The 26,427-nt window shown below is 34.6% G+C and overlaps 1 protein-coding gene and 2 long non-coding RNA genes across 3 annotated transcripts in view; 1 reads left to right on the top strand and 2 right to left on the bottom strand.

The window, feature by feature from the left end:
- LOC148679500 (uncharacterized) overlaps positions 1-6,141 on the bottom strand; it is a 186,689-nt gene extending 180,548 nt beyond the window's left edge. The window contains exon 1 of the long non-coding RNA XR_015945670.1: positions 4,551-6,141. This is a non-coding gene — a long non-coding RNA (uncharacterized LOC148679500). The remainder of the gene's footprint in view (positions 1-4,550) is intronic.
- LOC147831556 (uncharacterized) overlaps positions 1-26,427 on the top strand; it is a 95,404-nt gene that overhangs the window by 61,403 nt on the left and 7,574 nt on the right. The window lies entirely within an intron of this gene.
- Positions 12,013-19,345, bottom strand: si:dkey-21e2.8 (the record flags this gene model as incomplete). Its single annotated transcript, XM_087304247.1, is given in 4 exon segments — positions 12,013-12,241; positions 12,327-12,578; positions 18,876-19,014; positions 19,143-19,345. Coding segments are annotated over 4 exon segments (750 nt in total), but the record flags the coding sequence as incomplete, so codon positions are not given.

Here is a 26,427-nt window from a genome sequence, read left to right as displayed (position 1 = left end):
ATGTGTTCCGCTTAGCAGCGAAAGTCTACGTACTGTGTGGCTTTAATATAAGAAGTCAATAGGGCCTAACCATTGCAAGTAAAGAAAGAAACCATGTTGACCTCTTCTGGTGAGTTTATGTAATTACAACTGTAAGGATGGATAAGTCTCTCAATACTATCAAGCCCTGAGAACTGTTGTGGAATTCCATAAGGCCAGACCACAAGAGTTGTCAGCCCCTAAAGCAATAATATTTCTGATCTGAGAAGAAGTGTCTGAATCACCCACCCTGAGCTCCCCCCTCTGCTCTTTATTTTACTTCCACCAGAGCAGATCACACAAATTCCACAAATAAGTTTTTAATATGGAGTATCTTGTAGCTCTTCATCTTTAGTATCATTTTAAATGTCTCTGTATGATTGGTAAAGTTGTCTCAATTTCACTGTAATATTTCACAATTTTACTTGTATATGTTGCTCTGGGGGGGCGAAGCAGTGGCGAAGTAGGCAGTGCTGTCGCCTCACAGCAAGAAGGTCGCTGGTGCGAGCCTCGGCTCAGTTGGTGTTTCTGTGTGGAGTTTGCATGTTCTCCCTGCTTTCGCGTGGGTTTCCTCCGGGTGCTCCGGTTTCCCCAACGTTCAAAGACATGCGGTACAGTTGAATTGGGTAGGCTAAATTGTCCGTAGTGTATGAGTGTGTGTGTGTGAATGTGTGTGGAACATCTCCCAGAGATGGGTTGTGGGTGGAAGGGCATCCGCTGCGTAAAAACTTGCTGGATAAGTTGGTGGTTCATTCCGCTGTGGCGACCCCGGATTAATAAAGGGACTAAGCCGACAAGAAAATGCATGAATGAATGAATGTTGATCTGGACGAGGGTCTTTGTGAAGCTTTTATTGTCTTGAATGTATGGCTGTTTGTTCTGAGTTGAGTAATTAAGAGAAAGGTGCCAAGATGTTATTGGGATCTTGTAGGCAAGATACCCGGTTGCAGTGTGTGAGTCTCTGAGCTAGTTTAAACTCTTGGATTTATCTTTGAGTTTTTGGTGTTGTACATTTTTATTCTTTGATTCTGTAATTGGCATAATAGATTTTTATCTGGAAAATGAAGTACAGATGAGGTCAGAATTATTAGCCCCCCTGAATTATTTGCCACCCTGTTTAATTTTTTCCCCAATTTCTGTTTAATGGAGAGAAGATTTTTTTCAACACATTTCTGAACATAATAGTTTTAATAACTTATTTCTAAGAACTGATTTATTTTATCTTTGTCATGATGACAGTAAATAATATTGTACTAGATCTTTTTCAAGATACTTCTATACAACTTAAATTGACATTTAAAGGCTTAACTAGGTTAATAAGATTAACTAGGCAGGTCAGGGTAATTAGGCAAATTATTGTATAATGATGGTTTGTTCTGTAGACAATCAAAAAAAAAAAAAAAATTTGCTTAAAGGGGCTAAAAATTTTGTCCCTAAAATGGTTTTTAAAAAATAAAAAAAAAAACTGCTTTTATTCTAGCTGAAACAAAACAAATAAAGCTTTCTCCAAAAGAAAAAATATTATCAGACATACTGTGAAGATTTCCTTGCTCTGTTTAACATTGTTTAGAAAATATTCAAAAAAGAAAAGTAATTCAAAGGGGGACTAGTAGTTCTGACTTCAACTGTAAGTTTTATTCATTCTGATATCTCCTGAAATCTTTTACATTCAGTAGATTATTTGGAGGCTTGTACTACCTTGATCTCTGTACATGATATCCAAACAAACCGCACGACACTGTATGGAGCAGTCAGCACTTCAGTGCAGAGACTGTTCAATTAATTTAGCAAGTTGTATGAAATGAAAATGTACGCAAATCCTAGGGCATGATAACTCTGTGCCGCACTGGGTCCCTAATGAACGTATAACTGAAGAGCATGGGATCAGACAAAACTCCAAATTGAGTCATAAATGATCAATGTGATCCATTCTTACAATTCGAAAAACAGTCTTAATTTGACCCTCACTTAAAATTGGAGTCAGATCAAATTCGGAACTGAAAAATAAACATAAATAATTTCTAATAAATAACTAAATTATTATTAGGAAGCACTAGAAAAGGCTTAGATGCATTTAACCTTCGACAGTGCTGTTAGTTTCATCATTGGGCTAATAGATGGACTTTTACACAATACAATATGCATTTACTGACAGTATTAACTCAAAAATGTACTTAGAGAAAGCTTAAGAAACCAAAATTAATCATTTATAGCAAATCACAAATGCATTTGTACATTTTACTTGGAATAATGGATATTTTGAAACCGTGTTTCATAAACATACAGTGTGGAAACATTTGCATATTTCTCTACAGCTGTTGTCATCATTGGGTAAACTTAGAGAGCAGTGAAAGAGAGAATACCCCCACTACATTCTGTGTATATACATTTCTATTTTGCATCCCATTATCCATCATTTTAATTTTTAAAGTGATCTATCTTTTTATGTTTAAATGAAGAGTAATAAAACTGTTCAGTTAGAAACTCCTTTGTCAGTTTCCTTAAATTCAAATGTAATTCTTTTGCAGTTTTTTTATTTCATTAATTATTTTTCAAAAGAAAAAGGAAAAATATTTGACCAGGTTTAAAGACCCTCTATTGTTGTGTAATTATAATTATGTAATATTGTAGTTCTAAATAATTTTGACAATGAAAACGATACAACTGATTAATGCTTGACATTTATTGGAAGATTTATACATGAATTCATGCAAAACCTTTCTCCTTTTTTATATATCATGAAGTCACCAAACGGTTATTTTGTGGATCCACGGTAAATATGCTGAAATCCTTGTATACACTTCAGGAAGCAGACGTGAATTACAGAGATAAGGGTCACCGTAAGATGTGACTCCCGACAGCAGTGTTTTTACAAACCAAAGGACTTCCTGAATCCCCTTGTTAAAACACACAGATCAACACGTCACAAGTGAAATTATTTCAAACATTAACATGTAGTCTGAATTTTTTTATTATACATACAATGCAGGTTCCACCATGACCATAAACACAGATCATCTTTGAGGCCTTGTAAGAAAATTTCTATCTGCGTTTACACTCTGCATCATTCACTAGAATTGTCTCGGCCTCTCTTAGACGATTAGGCACTGGGCACTGTCATCCACTATGTTCCCCAGCCACTGACACTACAGAGTATCTGCTTTAACATCTTCTCCATATTTTGATAGTGATGTCAGTCCAACATTGTTGCTTGACTTTTTTTTTTTTTTTTAACTGTAAAGCAAAACACAATTATTAATTATGAACTTATTTTTAGGATTATTCTGCAGTTTAGATTGTTTGTTTGTTTGTTTGTTTGTTTGTTTGTTTGTTTTTATTTGGAAATAGAAGCATCAAACGCATAGGTGAACTGAATGAATAAAAAAAAAACATCTGGAACAAGTAACAGTATTACAGGTTGATACCTTCAAAAGCATGATGTCATTCTCAAAAGTATTAGAATTATAGCCTGAATGCGGGATATAGCATGTCACTTTAAATGAGTTGCTACTGTTTTTTTTTTTTTGTTTGTTTTACGCAAATCATGGGCACCAATCACAACAATCAAGATGTCACATCTATTGGAAAAGCATTTATTATTATCAAATGACACACTGTATGATTCTACTGCAGCTGTTGCATCATTCAAAATAGACTTTAGCTTAACATCATACTTCACACCAAACAAATATCTTACTTCTTCTAGCAATGTGCAGCGGTCAAGACAAACTCTTCAGTAATGAGAGATCCACCACAGATATGCAGCCCATAATATTGAATAGATACCATGTAAGGTCTGGAGTGAGTTTTTTCTTTAGTGCCGTCCTCTATACCCACATGAGCTGAAAGAAATAGTGTTGTTAGTCATTTACTGAGAACATGTATTTTGAATATTCTTAACAAACCTGTAAGTCAGTCTGACCAGTGAAGGTCAGGTGTGGCACCAGAGAAACCAGCAGGAGCACAGAGATGATGATGATGGTCATGATGAAGACTATTAGTGAGCTCGCTATGACAAAACACTGTATAAAGGTGGGTGTAGACATTCGAATAGTTTTATTTTTCATTTTGCACCTTGAGCAACAGTGTTAAGAGTGGAGGAGACCCATTTGATTGGCTGTTAGCAAAGTAGTCATTTCGAATATCACACCAACTGGCCCGCAATGAAATCCACACACAATACATCTCATTTAGTGTGCAGCCATCATAAACTCTTGAAACTCAAACTGTATTAAAGGATACCAAATGTGTATTTTGTGCTTGTTTTTACAGGGTTTTAAATGAGATCCAGCCTCATTCACAACACTACATTTCATTTAAGCCAGGAAAAAGAGTTCAGCTGAAATATACAAATGTACATTTGGTTTAAAATCAACAAGAGGTTTCAGATGAACAGTGCAGCAGTGTGATTGTGCTTAATCAGGAAATCTAGTTTTGAAAAAGATCTGCTTTGTATTTAAACTTGTATATGAATAGTTCTGGTTCTTGATTCTGATTGGCTGAGTTGTGTTTGAGTCGTACAAAGGTAACACTCTACACTGTTAACCCTTACTGTAGATTATGCAGTAAATAACTGTAAAATAGCCAGTGTTTAGCTGTAATGAAAGGAAACAGTATTTTACTGTAAAAGGAGCAGGATTTGTATGAAATTCTGTAGTGCAAAGAATAAATTACAGTTATTTACTCTATGTACCATTACAGATATTTACTGTGATAATAAATGGTAAATTACTGTTCAACCATTACTGCCCCATCTACTCTGATGCTTTATGTTGCTATTTTATATTTATTTTATCTCTGTGTTTTCTTTGGTTCCTTTAATGTTTTTAACATTGAGTATCAGGAGTCAACCAATGCCACAGAGCTTATTAAAAGGTAAGTGTAAGATATGGACGAAATGCATTTAAAGGCAAAAATATTCACACAGAGCAAAGAAATTGTCACAATAATTTTTATAACTTTGTTTACTTTTTCTATAAATAATCTAATTTAATTGCCTAGTTTGGCCTATAGTTAAGATTTTAAATCGCACTTTCAACTGAATATTAGTATTTTGCTAAATAACTAGTAAAAATGTGTTATTTAAAAAAAATATATATCTTAAACAACACGCATATACATTTTTGCAGAGACTCAATGAATTTGCCTGTAAAACTGGCAAGTAAAAGTGCCATTAACAGTTTAAAGGCTTTCCTAAATAAATGTATAAATCATGATATTTGTTGTGTTTTTTATTATTACTACAGATTTGGAACAACATGAGAATTAGATTATTTATTTATTTATTTTTTCTATGGATGAAGTTTATATTATAGTATATTTTTATTGTTTTTATTAAACAATATGTGCATAACTGTGATAAATGTAGGCAGTTGCTTTGAAAATATGCTATGTACCAGAGGTGTCAAACTCCTGGAAGGCCACAGCCTAGTAGAATTTAGTTCCAGCCCTGCTTCAACACACTACCTTTACATTTAGTTTGATCAGGTGTGTTTAATTAGAGCCAGGTGTTTGATTTGTTTACAGCTGAGTGTGCTGTATTCTCTGTCCATCAATTCAGATGTTGAGTCTGATATGTTTTAGGCTTTAAATAAGAATCTAAAATGAGTAAGTAAAATGTGTTAAAATGTTTTTGAGGGTTTATAAAAATAAGGCTGTGTTTTAAGTTATATTGTTGTTATCTTGAACTGTGTACTTGAAAGCTACATTGTTAGCTAGTTAGCCTCTCCTCATATAACTTCTTACATTACTTTTGTTTAAGTATATGTATTTATTGGATATTGCATACTGCCATAATGTACAGATGCTAACAGTTGTATGTATCTTTCTGGCAACTAAGCCAAAATTAAATTCCATCATCTCAGTAAGGTAACATTTGCACATCATCGCAGGGAATCACAAAAACATGATACACATAGCCATCCACACACAAAAGCTCCACTGTCAGGTCCCAGGTTGTGAGTTTGTTGCTAAGTATTTTTCAGAGCAGTGTTTCCATCTATGAATTTATATTTGAAACAATAAAAAAGTTTGTTGTCATGAGATAATTATAACAATAAAAGATTGGATCCTTTGGTTTTTCGGTGTTGCCAACTTTATTTTTGTTTTCTATAATTATTTTAAACTTTTTGAGATTTGACAGAGCTTTTAATTATTAAAAACTTTAAAATTTAAAATAATTATTTTGTGTTTTTTGCTGTTCAGTTTTTTTTTTTTGCATGGTCAGCATTGAGGAGAGAGTAACACATTTCACTGCAGCACTTTGTGTGTGTGTGTTTATTGGATATGTGATTGTGATAAATGTTAGCAGTTGCTTTAAAAGTATGCTATATATCAGGGGTGCTTAATCCTGTTCCTGGAGATCTACCTTCCTGCAGATTTCAGTTGCTATCCATATCAAACACACCTAAACCAATGAATTAGGACCTGAACACCACGTGATAATTACAGGCAGGTGTGTTTGATATGGGTAGCAACTGAAATCTGCGGGAACGTAGATCTCCAGGAACAAGATTAAGCACCCCTGCTATGTACCATGGGGGTCAAACTCCAAGTTACTGGAGAACTGCAGGGCAGCAGAGTTTAGTTCCCACCCTGCTTCAACATTACCTGTAGATTTCTAACGAGCCTTAATTAGTTTTATCAGGTGTGTTTAATTAGAGTTACAGCTTAAAGTCCCGGTCACACTGAACTTTTCTCCCTATAGACTTCCATTCATATGCATGTGAATGCTGCAGACCTGGAATGCATGCTCATGCGACAAATTTTACAGTTTGCAGCATTGGAAAGTTCAAGTTTGGAGAACTCTGAACTGCGAAATCACATCATGTGATTGCTTGAGACAAATCAAAGATCAAACCATGACCTCTCTAAACAAAAATTATGGACCAGTTGCTTGCTTTTTCAATCTCTAAATATTTTGTTTAATCCCACTCCTTTTCGCAGAGCCATGTGACAGAATTTTGCATGCTTAAACGTTAATTTGACTGCAGCCTTGCTGTGCAGACCTGTGGCTCTCAGTAATATGTAAGATGATATTTGTCTGCTGATTTCTTAATTTTGTTATACATTTTCTGTTTTATATTTGTTTGCTGCCAAAACAATAAAATAAATTTGTCAGAATTTACAACTTAATTAATTTAAAGAATTAATAACAGGTAAGAATACTAATTAATTTTAGTAACACCTTGACATACTATTGTGTATGCAGTATAATGCTGTGAGTTGTAACACTACAGTACAGTAATTAACTGTACACAGTTTCCAGTTAGTTACCACTACTGCTCTATTACAGTAATTAACTGGCAACACTGTTGCCAGCTACTCACTGCAATGGTACGGTTACAGTAAACAACTGGCAACACTGTTGCCAGCCACTCACTGTAATGGTTCAGTTTCAGTAATTAACTGGCAACACTGTTGCCAGTTACTTACTGTAACCAAACTTTTACAGTGAGTAGCTGGCAACAGTGTTGCCAGTGTTCTACTGTAAAAAAGCCTGGTAAGGTCTAACAGTGTACAAGCAAAATGACTCTACAAACATATACATGTGGCTGTTACTTGGCAACCATTCAGCTACTAGTAATGAGCCAAATAAACAATTTAATTTGCTTTTATTTTGTAAAACTTGGCTATTTATATAAAATTATTGCTTAACAATAGCCTATGCCATTTTGTACATTTTGCTTACATTACAATTTTTTTAAATAAAAGATTTGACTCAGAGTCAATCAAATGATTCGTTGTTCTTTCAGATTTTTTTTCCTGTTCGCATCGACATTGACACGAAACAATGCCAAAGACTCTAGAATACACAAGACGTGTCCTTTTGACTGGGGAAAAGTGTAACTGTCAATATGGCGAATTAAGGCATGCCTTAGTACAGGAGCCAATTAGCGATCGCTATATGGTGCTTAAAGCCCTCTTTCTAGTACAGTACCCATTCAGCGATTACTATCGAATGACAATTCTCCAGAGGAGGGGATTGGACCAAATGTGATTTTCTGCAGATTCTGCAGTATGTGTAATACAAACATTCAAAAGTGAAACTAAATAGACAATTGTTGTTATTTGTAATATGAAATGTAATCTTGGAAATGTAAGCTTGGCAAGTAGTTTTGAAGAATTTGATTTCCCTAATTTAGACAGAATGCCCGAGTATACTGCCTGAGAAGCATTTTAAAGATGGCTGCTGAGTGAAATGACTTGCCTTAAAGGAACTTGACAATACCAAATATGAAGTGCCGGATCCGGTCAAACTTGAACACTCCTTTCCCTTCAAACACTAGCAGAGAGCGGGTGTGTGTGGGATTGATTAAGACTGAAGGTGTTTGAACATTAGGCTAATGTGTGAACGTTTTGGTGGTTAATGCAATAGTCTACCCTGCAATGGGGTATTTGCCGGCTGTTTGTTAAAGTAAGGATCAGAAAAGGCTATTGATGTATGGGACTTTGTCAGAGCTTAACAGAAACTTTAATAAACAGTTCATGGATCAGTTTCTTCCTTCATTTCACCAGTGTAAGTGTGGTTAAATTGGTTGCTTGCAAAACATGTATTTAATTGTGTTTTGTCACTTGTAATTGCTTCATGCGGCTTGGACTGTATCTGGTTAACTCTTTATATTCACATATCGCGTCTAAAGCCATGTTGAAAACGCAGAGCATGCCACTTTCTTTATGGATTTAAATGTGTTTGTGAGCTCGCAATCCTCTGCCCTTTGTCATTGTTATGGCCACCATCAGCTGTTCCTACACACATGCAGCAGTCAAGTTTCAAAATAGCTGAGCTTTTTTGCCATGTTTTGAAAAGAGCAATTTGCTGCTGTTCAACTGTATTGCTTAAGTGCACTCATCCATTGGACTCACACATATACTCTGCACTCTGACTACTTGTTGATAAGCCATGGTGGGCGATTCTCTCTGTCTCACACTGAACGAAGTCGTAAAATCACAATAGACTGGCTCAGTGGATTAATCAGCGCAGATTAGCATAATGCTAAGGAGGGGTTTGGGAACACATGATTCGCTGAACAAATCATATGCGAGACATTGGGATAATTAGTAAAAAATAAATGCACAATAAGACAATTAAAGTGTTTTTCCACCTTGCATGCATATCAGCCTGTCGTTGGAGACCCTCAAAACCAAAATATGACAATTGGAATGTATAATAGGGGCTCTTTAAAGGAATGATATTTGTTATTAACTGGCTTTAACCTTGTAATCTGAAAGCTCTTTTTGGTTTATATTTATCTAGCATATCTGCCAAGTTTGTTTGATCTACTTACTCACTTTACTTTGGCTTAGTACCTCATTCATGAGGGGTCGTCACAGCGGAATAAATAGCCAATTACTCTGGCATATTAACCCAGCACAATGACCTCATCCTTAATGCTATTAACAAATTTCTAAAAAGTCCATTGAGTGGCTAGTGACCTGAGGTATGTAACAGTGTACGTTTTGTTTTTCTTAATGAAAAGTTTGAAATCTATGGAGTTTAGCGTAATTCACCCCTATTTTTAAGGTTGCTTCAATGTCTCATACATTAATTATATATATATATATATATATATATATATATATATATATATATATATATATATATATATATATATATATATATATTAGGGATGTGCGGAGCAGCCGGTATTTGTATTTGTATTTGTATTTGTTGAGGGGGAAAAGTATTTGTATTTGTATTTGTATTCGAGTAAAATTCAAAATGGCGCAAAAATATATATGTTTTCTATTACACTTCTAATTTACGTTATAGTGAAAGTATTGTTTAATTATACCCATTATATAAATTATAGACATGCAATATTGGTTGTTGTTTTTGAACATGTGACAAGAAATGTCATTAAAAAGAAAATAACATAGAAGCCATTATCTCATCTATGGTTAAACCAACAACTAATAAAATACCATTGTGAATATTATGAACCCCACCACCACCGTTCTTGTTGAAGGACACTGAATAGACAGAATAAAAACAAATAATATTTAAAAAAACTGTTCTTCTTCTAAAAGAACTTTTTTCCAATGCACAGAATTCCAAAAACTAAAATTAACTAAATAAATCTAAATAAAACCCTGCCTGGGAGATCTGGCAGAACAAAAGTATTCTATATAATACTAAAAGATACAGCCCTGCTATTGTCATCTGGCAGAATGTGGCTGTGTTGATGGTTTGGTGCTTGTGGAGGATTTAGCAGAACATAGCTGTGCTGATTGAGGGGATTGATGCTTGTGTGGGGTTTACAGACAGTATCAGGAGAGGATGCTTTTAGTGCATGTGATAATACATTACATAGAAGGTTGCGCGGTGGCACAGTGAGTAGTACTGTCGCCTCACAGCAAGAAGGTTGCTGGTTCGAGCCTCGACTGGGTTCTACCCATGTTGGCGTGGGTTTCCTCCGGGTGCTCCGGTTTCCCCCACAGTCCAAACACATGCAATATAGGTGAATTGGGTAAGCTAAATTGTCCCTATTATATGTGTGCGAAAGAGAGTGTATGGATGTTTCCTAGTGCTGGGTATCAGCTGGAAGGGCAGCCACTGCGTAAAACATATGCTGGATAAATTGGTGGTTCATTCCACCGTGGCAACCCCAGATTGATAAAGGGACTAAGCCGAAAAGAAAATGAATGATTATGCATAGAAGATGTTGACAGATGTTTAATATCTCTGCCTCTGCTGATTTCACTTTTGCACACATTATATAGTATCACTTTGTTTTATCTGCAGCACCACTGACTGTAAAATGCTTCCACAAAGAACATGAAGTTTTATTTTTTTTTACTGGTGGAGGACTAAGAAATGGCTCAGCAGCACTCTCACTCTTTTTCATGGTGCCCAAATGTATTTGAGGAGTTTCAAGTTAATAAAAAGTGACGGGAAGCTATGCTAAGGTTAACTAGCCTATAGCATATATCTTGCTGTCTGCAAAAGACAGTTATTTAGACGTACCATATAACTCCCATAAGTGCATACTATTCGACACAACTGCAAAAGCATCGTTTTAACCTTTATAAACGAACGTTAACGTTACTCTGTCAACAGTCTATTGTCTAAATTACCGCGCTAACAGAGCTAACGTTACGTAAACAGAGAGCACCCGATTGCAAACTTCAGAAATGCAGCGTAATGGAAAATCCCGAACAAACTCCGCTACAAGTTTAAAAAACTGCATCTGGAACCCAATTAAGGTACAAAATAGTGATGCAGAGAAGTATTTTTTTTCGCTCAGCCGAGCCTTCTCTGTCTGCTGCTGTGGAGAAGCGTGTGCCAGAGACCTTTTACCTCCGCCCCGCCCTCCGTCTCTCTCTCTCTCTCTCTCTCTCTCTCTCTCTCTCTCACTCACGCACTGTGGTCTCAGGAGGAAACGCTGCTTTTTGATATGCTTTTCTTGCTCCTGAATACAAATAATTTTTCAAGTATTTGTTCGAAATAAGTATTCGTAAAAACACGCTATTCGTGCCTTTCCGAATACCGTATTCGGCTCCACCCTTAATATATATATATATATATATATATATATATATATATATATATATATATATATATATATATATATATATATATATATATATATTTAATTACCAGAGGCTAAAAACACAAGAAAACCACCAGCAAAATGAGGGTGGATTTGGATGATAAGTTGTCACCAATCAAAATACTGATTTTAAATAGATTTTTTAGAGATTTATTAGCCAGATGCTGATCTTATTTGCAAACTGCACCATGACAATGAGGCTAAAGTCATTTGCTCAAATAAAACCTTTTAAATTTCAAAATGCATGCAGTAAGCTCTTAAAAAACACAATGAAAAATATAAAACAACCATTGAATTGAAGCGCACTATTGTAAAATATTTTATGCCACTTATTTTTCGCTAGTCTGAAAAAATGTTTGACCAATAGATTTAAAACCTCATAATGTTTTAATTATATTTATTTCATATTGAATGGCTGTGACAATGAAGACAATACAACTAATTGATGCTTGGCATTTGATATTTTTTATTGAAAGATTTATAGAGCAATTCGAGAAAAATATTTTTTCCTTTTTTTATGAAATAACTAAATATTTCTGGATCCAAGGAAGATATGCTGAAATCCTAGTATACACATTAGGAAACAAACGTGAATTACAGAGATACTGGTCACCGAAAGAAGTGATACCAATAACGGTGTCTCCACAAACCAAAGGACCTCCTGAATCCCCCTGTTAAAAACACAGATCAACACGTCACTAGTGAAATTAGTTTAAACATTAACAAATTCTGAATCATCTACAATATCATACATACTTTGCAGGATCCACCATGACCATAAACACAGATCATCTTTGAGACCACATAATCAGATCCCCATCTGCGTTCACACTCTGCATTATTCACTATAACTGTCTCTGCCTCTCTTAGACGATCAGTCTCTGGGCCTTTTCCCCACAGATCCCCCCAACCAGCAACACTACAGAGAGTATTTGCTTCAACATCTTCTCCATCCTTTGGTAATGATATCAGTCCAACAATGTTGCTCAGTCTGACTTTTTTATTTAACTGTAATGCAAAACACAATTGTGATTTATAAACGCAATAATATATACTAATATACAAAATAATGCTTAGCTACGGTATCGGTATATAATACTGTATAATCATAGGTTCATGTATAACTCTTTGAGAGCTCAACCAGTTATTAATGATTAATTAATGAGCAAAAAATGAATATCCAGTATGATCCATATAATCAATAAATTATAATTTAAATTAGTTATAATGTACTTATTTAAATTTATTATTATAGCTGATGATATATATTCATATATTATATAATACCACCATAGTCAAAATCATGTACTTACACTTCCAGTTGTCTGCTTTAGTTAATTATTAGCTGAAGATTTGGAAAGGAATCATTGTGTGGTAACACTTTAGTCTGTCACAGTTCACACTTTTAACCACATCCGTATTACCTGCCTGTAAAAGATGTTAACTGTTTATTAGTACTTATGAAGTATGATTTATTCTACATCCCTAATCCTACCAAAAAAACAAAAAAAAAAACTAAATAAACCCAACATCTAAGTTACTAACTATTAATAAGCAGCTAATTAGCAGTTTATTGAGGTAGTAGTCTTAGGTAATGGTTTCTTAACAGAATGAATTGTTACCCATTATTAGAGTTGGGGTCGAGTCCACCTTTGTCTAGTCCAAGTCGAGACCAAGTCCTTAACCAGTCGAGTACAAGTCCGAGTCCGAGTCCAAAAGGGGTCGAGTCGGACTTAAGTCCGAGTCCTTAACATGCGAGTCCGAGTCGAGTCCGGCCGAGTCCAGACAGTCTTAAAACTCATTTATTATTTTTTCTTTTGGCTTAATCCCTTATTTATCAGGGGTTGCCACAGCGAACTGCCAACTAGTCCAGCATATTTTTTACGCAGCGGATGCCCTTCCAGCCACAACCCATTCACTCTCATTCACACTCACACACCCCGGCCATTTTAGTAAATTAAATTCCCCTATAGCGCATGTGTTTGGACTGTGAGGGAAACCGAAGCACCCGGAGGAAACCCACACCAACACACGGAGAACATGCAAACTCCACACAGAAACACTCCTGGCCCAGTCGAGACTCGAACCAGTGACCTTCTTGCTGTGCGGCAACAGTGCTAAGCATTGAGCCATGGTACCACGTATGTAAAATAACAATAATAATAAATCAAATATATTTTTCTATTAACAATTAAACTGTTAAATGAAGAATTTAAACTTTTTGTACATTTTTACAAAATGACTTGTATTTTTTGTTAGCTTGCTTCAAATTAAAATAAAAATAGGAGGATATATGTTGAATTTTTATTATTTTACAAGACTCACACGTTTGACATTATTCTAATGCCACTTTTTCACATTTCTTGTTTAAATTACACTTGCATTACCAAGGCAACAATGCATTTTTATTAACATTAAACATCAAATAACAGAGAACTGTTATCAGCCCCAGTGTGGAAAATGAAACCATACTCATGCCAACTGACCCAGATCAGCACAGAACATAAAAGGTTCAGCAAAGGGAGACCATTCGGCTTCACCGCTGTCTTAACAGGGAATTAACAGTCAGAAGAATTTTGTTTTAAATAAAGAAAGAGTGAATAAATAGCGGGGCGATTGGGTGCAAAATAAAACCCAGTGGGAATCAGACTGAAAAAAATAGTCCAGTGCAGATTTCTAGGCTCTTGATCTGGGTCTACCTGTTAATGATAGCCTGAAACAAGGGTTCTCAATGTCTACATTAAAAGGTCTAAATCTGAATTTTTTTATTAAGGTCAAAGCAAAGAAATTAAACAATTGATATTACATAACTTGTTTTTAATAAACATCCATAAGATGCAGCACGGTGGCGCAGTGGGTAGCAAAATGGCCTTACAGCAAGAAGGTTACTGATTTGAGCTGGCTTAGGGCAAAATAAACACATACTTATCTGTTCATTCAACTTTGAACTGTCTATTCTCTTCATCAATTCTTTTCAGTGAGGCTGACATCTTCTTCCATTTAAATTATTGCTTTGCTGCAGTGTGTTAAAACAGGCGTGCGCTCGCGATTATCCAGCATGATCATGATTAGGCCCGGCCCTAACCAATTTGGAGCCCTAGGCAAGATTTCAGGTGAATTTCAGTAAATTCCACTGCTAGTGTACATATACTCATAAGACACTTATTAGCTTTGTCTTGGACATCCTTTCATTTTAATAAAGCAAGTGTACATTCCAAACACTTAGAAGTTTTTGCAACTCTGGGACACTTCGAAAAAATATGCAGCGATTATGCATTGTGAAACCTGTGTAAGTTTTGCAACTGGACAAAACAAAAATTAAAACAATATGATGATGATCTTATTTTAACTAAACATGCTATGAAGCAGAAAAGAAGGATGAAGAGTCAGGCAGGTATTAGGCCTAAAACAGTTCACAATTCAGGTCTAAAAAGACAACATATAATTCTCATTCATTCATTTATTTTTTTTCTTTTCGACTTAGTCCCTTTATTAATCAGGGGTCGCCACAGAGGAATGAACCGCCAACTTATACAGCATGTTTTACACAGCGGATGCCCTTCCCTTTATATGCTATGGCCAATTTAATTCATCAATTCACCTATAGTTTTTGGATTGTGGGGAAAACCGGAGTTCCCGGAGAAAACCCACACCAACACGAATAGAACATGCAAACTCCACACAGAAACATCAACTGACCCAGCCGTAGCTCGAACCAGCAACCTTCTTGCTGTAAGCCGACAGTGCTACTCACTGCGCTACCTTGCAGCCCACAGATAATTCTATAAAACATATGTTTTTGTATCTTATGGAATTGTCGAATTAAATTAATATTCTTGCAAAAGACTTCTCAAATTATCTTAATACATCACTCCTGTTGTGTCTTTGTGTTCCAGTTACATTTAGGACAAATTTCTGTTATTTATTTAGAATATTAATTGTATAATAATATATATATATATATATATATATATATATATATATATATATATATATATATATATATATATATATATATATATATAAAAATGGAGGGTGGGGGGCTTTTGAGGATATAGGTCATAGACAGTCCTGGTCCTCTGTTCAAAAGACAGTGATGATGACATCAGCATACAACTATGCATAATTCTGAATCATTTTAAAACGAAACATTTGAGATGATTAATTGTGCAATACACATATTCTTGCACTCGGTCATTGACTACATATAAATAGAATCAGAAATGTGTCATTATCAGATTCTCTTTTGCATATTCAACATGGCAGATATATACTGCTGCTCACAATCAGTAATGTTTATTCTCACACAGAAGACTCACATTGTGGACACAGGCACCCCTAATCTCTCTAATGTCTCTCATCAAAATATTACCTGAATATTAATTTTTACACAAATTCAAATTCAAACCTCATTTTATCTTTAAAAAGATTAAATTATTGCTTGAATTTGTGGACTTAGTCCACTGATTATCCATTCTGAATGTTGTCTGGATTTTAATATAACTCTACATTAAATTCATTTGTGCTTATATTGACTTAATATGCAACTCCAAGCAACATTATTACAACGTTTTTGCTATTCCATCATTTAATTACTGTAATTTTACACAATCTTTATACTCTCCTAACCCTACCCTCAAAAGCAGAAGCTGATCTGGGATCTGGGATGAGTTTATTATACAGAACGCGTCCGTCAGTCAGCATGTATAGGCTACACTGATTCAGAAATGTGGTGATCGACGCACATCTTTAATGGAAGTGAATGCAGACATTTTTATATTCATTTTAACGTGCTTTCAAGCCAAAATAAAGCGAAAGCACAATTCTCTTGAACAGTTCTTGCAGTTCTATCGCATTTCAGATCGCTGTGTTGACGGTACTTTCACTTTTCATAGAAAGATTAAGCATAAGGGGGAAGTATTGGAAAATGAATCGGGATGATTGCGGGGATGTCAATATAAGAGTCACACAGGAAAACTTTGAATATTACGGAGTCCGTATTTGAGAAGCCCTGGCCTAAATCAAGCGCTGAACGAATATTTCTCTGGCTCAGAGCCAAAGCGTGAAACTTTGAATCTCACAGTTATTTGCGGATATATTGACACCAATATAAACAACAAAACAATATCGCCAAGATGTTACATCATCCCTACGATATGAATGTACAATTCAAGTAAATAAGCTCTTACCTTTCTTTGTTTTCTTTTAACATTTCGGTAGAAGACAAATAATTGCTGATTTTGAAGACATTATTGTCCTAAACCTAGCCACGCATTGTGTGATTTTTGCTATTTCTGGTTACACGTTTAGGGTGATGACGTGCTGCTGCTGCCTGCTGGTATGGTGCGGTGGCGTAAATAAAAGCTGACATGCAGCCAGAGAGATCGCTAAATTCTTGTTATAGTTTCATGCTGTTATTTATTCATTTTTAATATCTTTATTTGTGTTGTAAATGATGTGGACTCGACTGGACTCGTGATATTTTCTGAGTCCAAAATGTCCAAGTCCGAGTCAAGTCCGAGTAAAAGTTTCCCCAAGTCCGTGACAAGTCCGAGTCCAATGAAAACCGAGTCCAAGTTCGAGTACCCCAACACTACCCATTATGATGTGAAGACTGCTTGTTTAGGCACAGAACTGTTAACTACTTTGTTATATACTGAAAGTAGTCAGTTGGTGTCCTGTCTGTGGCTCAACAATTAAAATCATAACATCATGATACTTTTGCAAATCATTCAAGTAAACAACTGTTATTTGAAAAACATGGTTATGACCGGTTTTCACCACTTTTACACTATTAGTTAATACTATATGCTATTAGGGAGTTAATACATTATGACACATTTAACTATTACAGTTTAAAGATTATTTAAAGTATGAACCATATAGAATGCTCATTTGTTGTTAATGCAGTGATAAAGTTTTAAATATACATTATCCCATGATTATCTGTGCATTAGTTAAGTATTTTAATGGATATTAGTGCACCAATATTGTAAACTATTAGCGACTGTTTTTGCTATTTTTGTTTGTTTCAAAACAGAACCACCGAATGCCAAAAAATAAAAGGGTAACAATTTATAATAACTGCACAAAATAAATCATTTATTAAGCATTAGCAAATAGTAAATCCATTATCTGTTAAGCATTAACTCTACATTAATAAATGTTAGTAAGCAGTTTATAACTGCAGCTACAAATGCTCTATTCTTGACTTATAAGCAACATATATTGTGCTTTATAATTGCACTTTCATACTTAGTTAATGATTTTTTTCATTATTAAATTAAGTATCGCATTATTTACAAACCGGTTGTATTTAAGAATTGTTGGGGGGTTTTAGGATCATTCAGAATGAGTTAGTAAATGATTAATAAACAATTGAAATCAACATTTTTATGTCTTATTATTCAGGCATATATAATGGCTACTATATGTTAATAAATGCTTTATTAACTCAACTTTATGCAGTTTTGTGACCTAATCTAAAGTGAGGACTATTTATGCTTTAGAAATCCCTTGTAAATGACAAATAAAGGCTCAGTTAAATTCTAAGCACAACAAATTACATTATTCATTCCTATTAATTTAAAGACACACAAATAAAACTGTACTTCAAATGAAAAATAAATCTTTTCAACCTTAACTAAAATATAATCACTCAAGTGTTTAAACATTAAATCGTATTATATTGTTGTTGTTTTATCCAGTTGCATGTCGTATTTTGACACTCCTGTTATTCAGCAGTGTTTAAACTTTACAGTAATTTTACTTTTTAGAAAGATTGCAAAGATAATTGTTCATTTGATTCTGAGCCTTTATCTGTCATTTATGAGGGATTTATAACGCATAAATAGTCCTCACTTTAGATTAGGTCACAAAACTGCATGAAGTTGAGTTAATAAAACATTTATTAACATATTAGATAACTATTAGTATATGCCAGAATAATAGGATAGATAAATATTGATTTCAATTGTTTATTAATCATTTACTAACTCATTCTGAATGATCCTAAAAACCCTCAACTACTCTTAAACACAACTGGTTTGTAAATAATGCGATACTTAATTTAGTAATGAAAAAAATAATTAACTAAGTATGAAAGTACAATTATAAAGCACAATATATGGTGCTTATAAGTCAAGAATAGAGCATTTGTAGCTGCAGTTATAAACTGCTAACGTTTATTAATGTAGAGTTGATGCTTAACAAATAATGAATTCACTATTTGCTAATGCTTAATAAATGATTCATAATGTGTAGTTATTATAAAGAGTTACCAATAAAAGTATTACAGGTTGATACCTTCAAAAGCAAGATGTCATTCTCAAATGTATTAGAATTATAGTCTGGATGCGGGATGTAGGATTCTACTTCAAATGAGTCGTAAATTTCATTTTCACTCAAATGATGGGCGCCAACCACAACCGTAAGGACAAAACCTCTGTTAAAAAAAAAAAAACATTGTATATCACTGTCATATGATGCACTGTATGATTCTACTGCAGCTGATGTGTCAATCAAAGAGGAGTTTAGCTCAACATCTCAATTCACGCTAAACAAAACTCTTACTTTGCCCAGCAATGTGCATCAGTCAAGACAAACTGTTCAGTAATGAGGAATCCACCATAGATATGCTTGCTGTTTATCTGAAGAGAAACCATATAAGGTCTGGAGTGAGGTTTTGCTTCAGTGCCGTCCTCTATACCCACATGAGCTGAAAGCAATAGTGTTGTTAGTCAATTACTGAGAACATTTATTTTCAATATTCTTACCAACAATTAAATAATTTTGTACCCTGAGCAACAGCTTTTGTTTTTTTAAGGGTGGAGGAAACCCATTTGATTGGCTGAAATTCAATGAAATTCTCACAAAATACACCTCTTTTTGTTTCCAGCCATCATGAACTCTTCAGGCACAAACTCAATTAAAGGCCACTAAATGTGGTACTTGTTTTACAGGGTTTTGAATGAATGATCCAGCCTCATTCACAATACTACTTTTCACTTACACTTTTCACTCAAAATTATTAGCCGCCCTGTTTATTTTATTCTATAAATTCTGTTTAACAGAGAGAAAGTTTCTTCAACACATTTCTAAACACTATAGTTTTAATAACTCATCTCTAATAACTGATTTATTTCATCTTTGCCATGATGACAGTAAATATTATTTTACTAGATATTTTTCCAGTATTAATTAATTAAGTTAATTTAATTTATTAATTTATTAATTAATTAATTAATTAATTAGTATTCAGTAATTAGTATTCAGCTTAAATTGATAATTAAAGGCTTAACTAGGTTAATTAGTTTAACTAGGCAGGTTAGGGTAATTAGGCAAGTTATTGTATAACGATGGTTTGTTCTGTAGACTATTGAAAACATATTGCTTAAAGGGGCTAATAATTTTGACCTTAAAATGTTTTATCAAAAAATTAAAAACGTTTTTTATTCTAGCCGAAATAAAGCAAATTAGACTTTCTCCAGAAGAAAAAATATTATCAGACAAACTGTAAAAAATGTCCTTGCTCTGTTAAACATTATTTGGAAAATATAAAAAAAAAAAAAAAATCAAAGGTGGGCTAATAATTCTGAACAACTGTAAACCGAGAAAGAGGTCAGTTTATGGTACAAGTTTAAGCTTATGCTACAAGTAAAGGCTAGATCTCAGTACATGGCATGCACAAAACAAACTATGGAAAGAACTAACTGGAAAAACTGGAAAACAATATGGATAATCCATGCATTTCTTATTGATAACCATCTGTTCTTAAACTTTACATTTTTTTACATTCGTTTTATGCCCCAGTCTGTATGTAGATGCTTCATAGTGATTGATAATAGACGTTAGATGATGATTATTGTCTTAAACATTCAAGATATACGACTTCATATAGGTATACTTATATTTCAGCAATTTGGAAATAGGCCACAAATTCTAAGTAGCCAGTAGAAACTGTTTTTGCATGATTATGTTGTCTGCCTTTTTGAGAAAAATGTGGAATTGCAAAGAACGTTCAAAACCTTGCATGTACAAAACCTTCTTAAGTGCCAAGACACATCATTATTGGGAAACCCACCCCTCTTCAATAACGAGGAAACCAGCATATATGTTGCCAATACATCTGAAGAAAAAACATGTAAGGTTTGAGGTGAGGTTTTGCTTCTGTGCCCACATGAGCTGAAAGAAGTAGTGTTGTTAGTCAATTACTCAACACGTTAATGCCATTTCAAAAGTCACACCGATTGGTAAATACACTACCTCTTAAAGACAGTGTGTAGCCATCATGAACAGTTCAGGCACAAAGTCACTTAAAAGCCATCAAATTTGTACACAAGCTTTTGAATACAAATACCATATTTCACCAAAGCCAAGAGAGCAGTCACAGTTTAAAGAGCCCCTGTTTTGCATTATAAATGTCATATTTTGGTTTTGGGGGTCTCCAACAACAGCTGATTTGCACGTAAAGTGAAAAAAACACTTTCATTGTCTTATGCATTTATTTTTACCTAATTATCCCAATGACTCCCATATGATTTGTTCAGTGATTCATTTGTTCCTAAACCCCTCCTTTGCATGATGCTAACCTGCATTGATTGGTCCGATGAGACTGTCTGTTGTGATTGATTGACTGTGGTCAGCACGAGACGGAGAGAAATAGCCACCATGGTCAGGAAGTATCACAAAGTATATGTGTGAGCCCAATGCAGGAGTGCATTAAACCAATGCAGTTAAACACCAGCATATTACTCTACTCTTAACCCTAATCCCAAGTAATAACGATGGCACACATTCAGTATTAATCCACACAGTGGCAACATTGAACTATTTAAAAGAAAACTGCACAAAACACATTTAAATTCATAAGGGAAGAGGCAGACATTGCACTTTCAACATGGTTTTGGTTGCAATATGTGAAATAGCCTTAAAGATTTAACCTGAGAGATACATTACAAGCACTAAATAATATAACAGATACGTGGTTACAGGCCGCACAGAGTGATTACAAGTTACAAAATACAATTAAATACATATTTTGCAAACTACAGAAAACAAAACATTAATTTTTATCACACTTACAGTTGAGGTCAGAATTATTAGCCCCCTTCTATATTTTCCAATTGATGTTTAACAGAGCAAGGACATTTTCACAGTATGTCTGATAATATTTTTTCTTCTAGAGAAAGTCTTATTTGTTTTATTTCGGCAAGAATAAAAGCAGTTTTAAATTTTTTATGAACCATTTTATCGACAAAATTATTAGCGCCTTTAAGCTACATTTTTTCTCGATAATCTACAGAACAAACCACTGTTATACAATAACTTGCCTAATTCCCCTAACCTGCCTAGTTAACTTAATTAACCTAGTCAAGCCTTTAAATGTCACTTTAAGCTGTGTAGAAGTGTCTTAAAAAATATCTAGTCAAATATTATTTACAGTCATCATGGTAAAAATAAAATAAATCCGTTATTAGAAGTGAGTTATTAAAATTATTATGTTTAGAAATGTGTTGAAAAAAATCTTCTCTCCCTTAAACAAAAATTGGGGAAAAAATAAACAAGCGGTCTAATAATTTAGGGGGGCTAATAATTCTGACTTCAACTGTACATGTTCTGTAGGAAGGAGAAACCTGTAGGATCTGGATGAAGAGGCAACAGGTCCATATAAACTGTGTAACAGCTCCTGACGAAGTCACATAGTCTTTGCTGCTCCTTCCTTTAATAACAAACGTCCGGCGAATCCGTCTGTTGTTGCAAGGTAGATTATTGTATCAATCAGAAAAATGACAGGAACAAACACAGCACATGGTATATTCAATTTAATTCAAGTTTATTTATATAGCGCTTTTTACTTTGTAGTTTGTGTCAAAGCAGCTTAACATTGTTCTAGTAAAGTCCAGATTTCAGAGTTGAAGTTCAGTTTAGTTCACTTCAGTGTGGTTTAATTTTCACTGCTGAAAGTCCAAACACTGAAGAGCAAATCCACGGAAGCGCAGCTCCACAAGTCCAGATCCGAGCAAGCCAGTAGACAGAAAAAAAAAAAAAAACTTCACCAATTGACGAAGTGAAGGAAAATAAATTGTGAGAGAAACCAGGATTTGTTGAGCATGACCATTATTCTTCTGGCCAAACTTCCTGTGCGGAGCTTCAGTCTAGGCACCGGAGGCTTTAGAAGCTGGACGTCCATCATGGAGAAGTTGCAGGTGTGGGTAGGACACCGGTGGGAGATCAGACTGGACCACAAGATTAATGTGGGGAATCATTTGTCAATGTGGTCTTGCAGGAATCTCTGTGTCTCATGCACTCCATTCCTCCATGACCACCACATTAGCTCGGGATACGGCCTGGTCCATGATTATGGATATCTTTGGATCATGCCTCTTCACAGGTCTTGGATCGCATCAATGGCACTGCATAGTCTCTAGAGGCCTCTGGATGAGTACCCACAGGTGGAGATTAAAGAAAATAATTAGCGTAGCTGCTGTTCATATTGTGCATATTGTGTGCATTTAAACAAGATGGAAAAATGAAGTGTTATAAATGAAAAAAGTAGTTAAATAAACAAACATGTAAAGCATATGAGTGTATGAATGTAAATCAATACAGTGAGTATTTACTCTTATTGGCTCATTGTTTACATCTCAGGTGTTCTCTGTGTTTAGCCTGCTTGTCCCTAAAAGTGTGAATGTCTCTCCGCCAGCCATAATCTTTCAGTAATGTTTGGCATTATCATACAGTATGTTTGCCATTTATCTGAATGGCTGCTGTTTGGTAAGCTATCTTTATAAAAGCTAAGCTATCTGTAAACACACTAAAGCCCGTATACAAATTATCATATGTATATGGGCTTTAGAGTAAATTGTGTTTGCTACTCAAGGGGGGAAATACAATTGTTTACAATAGAATCCTAATTCAGTTTTTTTTTTGTCATGTAGCTGAATCTCTGCTGAGGATTTCAAGCAGCAGCAAACTCCCATGAAGCACTTTCTGTCAGTGAGTGATGAGCAAAACAATATGCACTGGACTTATTTCACACAATGTACTACTTGTGCTCAAATAAATCATTCATACTTTGTTTATGCTTATTATTTTACAAATAAGAATTAGTGGTATGTGAAACGTGAGTACGTGTGGTCATCAGACTTCTCCACAAATAAGGAGAGGGAGAAAAGCACAAGATATTGTCTTAGAAAAATAATTCCAGAAATTTCATTTAGCATAATATTGGTGTCAAATTGAAAACATATATTCAGGAGATCTGTGACTTATGACCTATTACTTATTTGTATTGCTCCAGAACAAATTTCACATATTTGTTTATGAAATAATCAAATGTTTAGTGCGATGCAATTGTTTTTACAGTGCTTCAGCATCTATAACTTTTTTATTTTATTTTTTATTTTGAGCATTATAAACTAGATGATGGAGTGCCCAGAGTGTCTTCTTTCCAAAGATACATAAACTTTGAATGTAGATCAAATCATTCAGCAACTGTAAATCTTTCAACTTGGGAAGATCATTTTTGAGAAAGTGCCTCTGACAGTGAGGGAGAGAAGGACATCGACATAGCCTCGGAAAACTTTTACAGAAATATCAATTTGTGTGCTATCTTCATCAAATTTAAAATATAAACTCATGAAATACTTGGCATTCAAGTTTTCTAAGACATTACATTAATGTTTTCCTGTGTTTGTATATGAAAAACTAATATTAAACACAATACAATTGTTTTTCCTCATGACTTCATAATGTAAAACTTTATGTTTATATTTTTAAAAATTTAACACAGTAAAGCTCAAAGTGCCTCCTTTCCAATGATACATTTGTATCTTTGTAGCTGTGTTTGTAGCTTGAAGTCAGGAACTGTTACTATCTAAAGTTGGGTAGGTGGAAATGCCCAAAATTGAGTGCTAGATGTTTTAAACATACATACTCATATTGGCTAGTGATCCCAGATACGTAATGCATACACAAAACCTGCAATTCCCCTTTATTCTTCAAGGTGGGCATCATGTCTCATATACAATGATAACATGAAGTTTCATAGTCAACACAGGCATAAAACAAAGAAGATTATGAGCAAAATGAGCAGTGTTGGGGAAAGTTACTTTAGAAAGTAATGCATTACAATATTGAGTTACTCTCCAGAAAATAAACTAGTTACATTTTATGGTAAGAAATAAATTACGTTACCTTCGAGTTCCTTTTTTGTTACTTTTTCTTACCTGGGTGAGGCTTGATCTCTTTCAGAATTTACAGTTTTTTTTTCATGCATTATCTTATTGTGTGCAAGATTCAACGTGACTGTGTTCATTTTAATTAAGCAATTTAAGTAAATTTAAGCAATTTAGGTTTTTAGTAAATTATCTAAACTAAAAAGTAACTTGAATTACATTTTTTTAAAAGTTACTGAAATATTATTACTTGATTTTTAAAAGTAATACTTTACTTTGAAAAGTAATATTATTACGTAACTCACGTTACTTGTAATGAGTCACCACTACGCTAAAAATGAGCAAGGATCAGAATTCCGTTCTTCATACATGGATTACTTAATTAGCTGGATTTGGTTATTGACAAGTTGACACGATCCAGGATCATTTTGTTCTTCTGTCTATTTGTCAATTCCACACACCGGAAGTGACGTGGAATGTACCACACACACCGGAAAATATCAGCTTGTGTGTGACTTTGTAGACACAGGTTTCCAAGAGTCTACAACTATAAAAATCATGGTTTGACCAACTGCGATAAAACATTAGAGCTATTCTGAGAAAATATCAGCGTGAGAGAATGTAGAAACATATAAACACAGGTACATGGAAACAATCAAAGCACGGCACATGTTGACTGATAAAGAGATCAAAACGGACCCCAACCTGTAGACCTGAGCAGTTCAGTTAGAGAGGTCGATTGATACTCGCGCAGAACCTTTTGACTTGGGTTTGAATCCTGAATCCTGACATGTCAATTATAATAATTTCTTTACATTAATTTTGGTTATACACTGTTCTGCTACACAAATATTAAAATCAATAATGTTTACACTGACACCAAGTAATAAGAATATTCATTTATATGGGCATGTTTTGTTGCTGTGAAAAAGTGACGAATCTGACAATCTGCAAACGTGAATAGTTCACATCTGAAAAGGGGCCTCAGTTAACACGGACACCAGTTAAACCATAACACCGGCTTCATTCAGTTAACTGTTAAGAGTCCTCAAGCAGATGTCTACAACGTGTAGACTTGACATCTTGTCCATGATTACAGTGTACGAGTGGCCCTCGTTAAAATATTGAACACATTGGGCCCTATCATACGCATGGCGCAATGTGGTGCAAGGCGCGGCGCAACAGTCTTTTGGTAGTTTCAGCTTGGCGCAAGAGTCGTTTTGAGGCGGTGCGCTACGCTGTTTAAATAGCAAATGCATTAGCGCTCATTTGTGCGCCCATAGGCGTTCTGGTCTAAATAGGAAGTCGTTCTAGCGCGTTGCTATTTGGAGAAACTATAATAGATTTTTCATTAGACCAAAACAAACCCGGTCTAAACTCTGGCGCAGAGTTGAGCCTCGCTTACGCACTGCTTAATACGCACAAGAGAGCAATAGGCAAATATCTTTACATGTGAAAAATTTTAAATATTAAGGGTATATATATGATATAATAAGAATAGATATAGGATATAAATATAAAGGATTAAAATATTACAAAACATTATTTTCTAGCCTACATAAATATGAAAAATCACTGCTTTTATATCTTCTTCATCTCGGGAGGCTTTTTCAGTTCATTCATAACAATTTGCTTTTGTATAATGTTATTATTATTAGCAGTATTATTTATTATATCCA

The sequence above is a fragment of the Danio rerio genome, chromosome 22 (genome assembly GCF_052040795.2).
Source record: "Danio rerio strain M-AB ecotype USA chromosome 22, GRCz13ab, whole genome shotgun sequence".
NCBI classification, from domain to species: domain Eukaryota; kingdom Metazoa; phylum Chordata; class Actinopteri; order Cypriniformes; family Danionidae; genus Danio; species Danio rerio.
This window is presented reverse-complemented; position numbering and strand designations above follow the sequence as displayed.